Raw genomic sequence first — 2,528 nt, forward strand, 5'->3', positions numbered from 1 at the left:
CTCCAAAAATATCATAAATCAAATCAATGCATAAAAAATAAATGCATTTTAATACTATTAAGTTAACTAAAATTAATAAAACGAAATTCGTATTAGACAACTTCACTTATTTTAGTCGAAATCCGGTTATTTAGGACATGATCAAGTCTGATCATAAAAAAAAAACTTTCAAATAAAATATATCAAAATGATTCCTAAAATATGCATTTTGGTAAAAAAAAATTTAGGAATTACCATATTTTTTAATAAAGTCTATTCAACCTTTTCTAAAAGAATATGTAGTTTATTTTTTATAATATGCCAATTTTTTATTAGTTAATATTTTAATTTAATTATTAACTATATTAATAACTTGAGTTGTTTAAATTTAACTAAAATTAATATTTTAACTATAATAGAATTAATTGTAATTAATTTATTGGATAAGTACTTTTTTCGTCCCTAAGATTTGAGGTCAAAATTAAAATCGTCTCCGACCTTTTTTTGTTATTAAAATTATCCTCAACGTTACAAAATGTTATAAAATCGTCCTTTTTTATTTTATTTTACCAAATTACCCTTATCAATTAATAAAAATAATATTAAAAAATAAAAATAAAACCTCACCCCAATGTCTCTTCATTGTCTTCCCTCCCCATCCCCTTCTTTCAACCATTTCTGCTCTCATGGACCCCTCACCGCCACCGCCATCTTATCTTCTGCCCCCCTCCACCTGCACCCCCACTCCCTTATCTCTTCCCTTTCTTCTCTCTCCATCCAAGCAGAAAATCTCACAACAAACTCAGATTATGCAATACAAACAGAAATTTCAGTTCACACAGAAGAAGAAGATGAAGAAGACGCAGAAGAAGAATCAGATTTCTGTTTCCTAGTCCAACCATAGCAGCAACAAGCAAAATCAACAGAAATGGCAGTTCAAGCAACAATTCATCAATCCTCATTGTCAAGTTATAGTTACAAATATGCGGTGCCATAATTTCAGCAACAACAACAAAATTCATGCCAAACTTCAAAAATCATGGATGCAGAAGAAGAACTCGATGCAAACTCATATTCAACAAACAATTCCACAACAAATTTGCAGAATGTATCAACAATTTTAGATCCAGATTTTTAATTCCACATCCAAACAAAACCGCATCAGAGATATCTTCTTGCAGGAACAAATTCAACCAATTTGAACATACAAACAACCCAAATTTCAATTCTGCAATCAGATTTCCTGATTCAGGGACCAGCTTACCTGTATGCCGGAACGCAACCTTTGAATGCCGGTGGTCGTCCGTGGCAGGGAACAAATCCGGTCGAGGACGAAGCAGCAGCAGATCTGACAACAGGTAGCGGCGCCGAGGACGGCACCTCCGTGAAGGGGGAGTAGATGCTCGCGACGCCCTGGGTTGATGGAGTGGTAGCAGCGACCGGCACCGGAGAACATAGAAGACACAGTAGCAACTGCAACAACAGTAGAACTAGCTGCCAATTCCAAAACCTCCTTTTCCTTAATTTTCTGCCCTCATTTCCTTACTCCAGCGATGGCAACGGGACCTCACTCCTGGTGGCGGTCTTCCCTTGGAATCGAGACGGAGGACAAAGCGGCGAGGGTTTGCAGGGACAAGTGGCGGCTTCGGGAAGAGGCAGGGAGAACTCGAACAGCGAACAGCGAACAGCGGAGGGTCAGGAGTTGCTCCCCCTTTCCCTTCCCCCTTCTTTTTCCCTGCCCCCACCCTCTGCGTGATTCCCCCTTCCCCTTCTCTTTTGTTTTCTTTCTTTTTTTATTTTATTTTATAATTTTTTAATTATTTTTATTATTTAATAAGAGTAATTTGGTAAAATAAAATAAAAAATGATAATTTTATAACATTTTGTAACGTTGAAGGTGATTTTAATAAAAAAAAAGGTCGAAGACAATTTTGATTTTAACTTCAAATATTAGAGACGAAAAAAGTACTTATCCCTTATTTATTATAATATATCATTATTTTAATTATTTTTATTATTTAATAAGAGTAATTTGGTAAAATAAAATAAAAAATGATAATTTTATAACATTTTGTAACGTTGAAGGTGATTTTAATAAAAAAAAAGGTCGAAGACAATTTTGATTTTAACTTCAAATATTAGAGACGAAAAAAGTACTTATCCCTTATTTATTATAATATATCATTATATGATTTTCAAAAGTATTAATAAATTTTCTCTTTCAAATCTTTTTTCTGTCGAACAAAACAAAAAGCGTAGGCATGATAGATATTCAATTAATTACAGTGGTAAACAAGATTGAATCCAAAATCAGGATTTAAACATAAATTTCAGTAGTAAAAAAAAGATGAAAAAAAAAACAACTAACTCTTCCATAACTTACATTATAATATTTTTTGTGTGGGCTTTTCTCTTTTAAGAATGAAATAGATTGCCGTTGAAAATACCGAAGCTAAAAAACATTAGAAAGTTTAAAATGTAAAAGACATATATGTATGTTGAGGTGAACAATGGTCTATACTAGTAAAAATGAAAAATTCAATCCATAC

At 32.8% G+C, this 2,528-nt stretch overlaps 1 protein-coding gene across 1 annotated transcript in view; it reads left to right on the top strand.

Moving 5' to 3' along the window:
- LOC107616595 (ethylene-responsive transcription factor TINY) overlaps nt 1,533-2,528 on the top strand; it is a 3,822-nt gene continuing 2,826 nt past the window's right edge. The window contains exon 1 of the mRNA XM_016318547.2: nt 1,533-1,673. Coding sequence (XP_016174033.2) covers nt 1,533-1,673 — 141 coding nt within the window. The remainder of the gene's footprint in view (nt 1,674-2,528) is intronic.

This window comes from Arachis ipaensis, chromosome B09 (assembly GCF_000816755.2).
Source record: "Arachis ipaensis cultivar K30076 chromosome B09, Araip1.1, whole genome shotgun sequence".
Taxonomy (NCBI): Eukaryota; Viridiplantae; Streptophyta; class Magnoliopsida; order Fabales; family Fabaceae; genus Arachis; species Arachis ipaensis.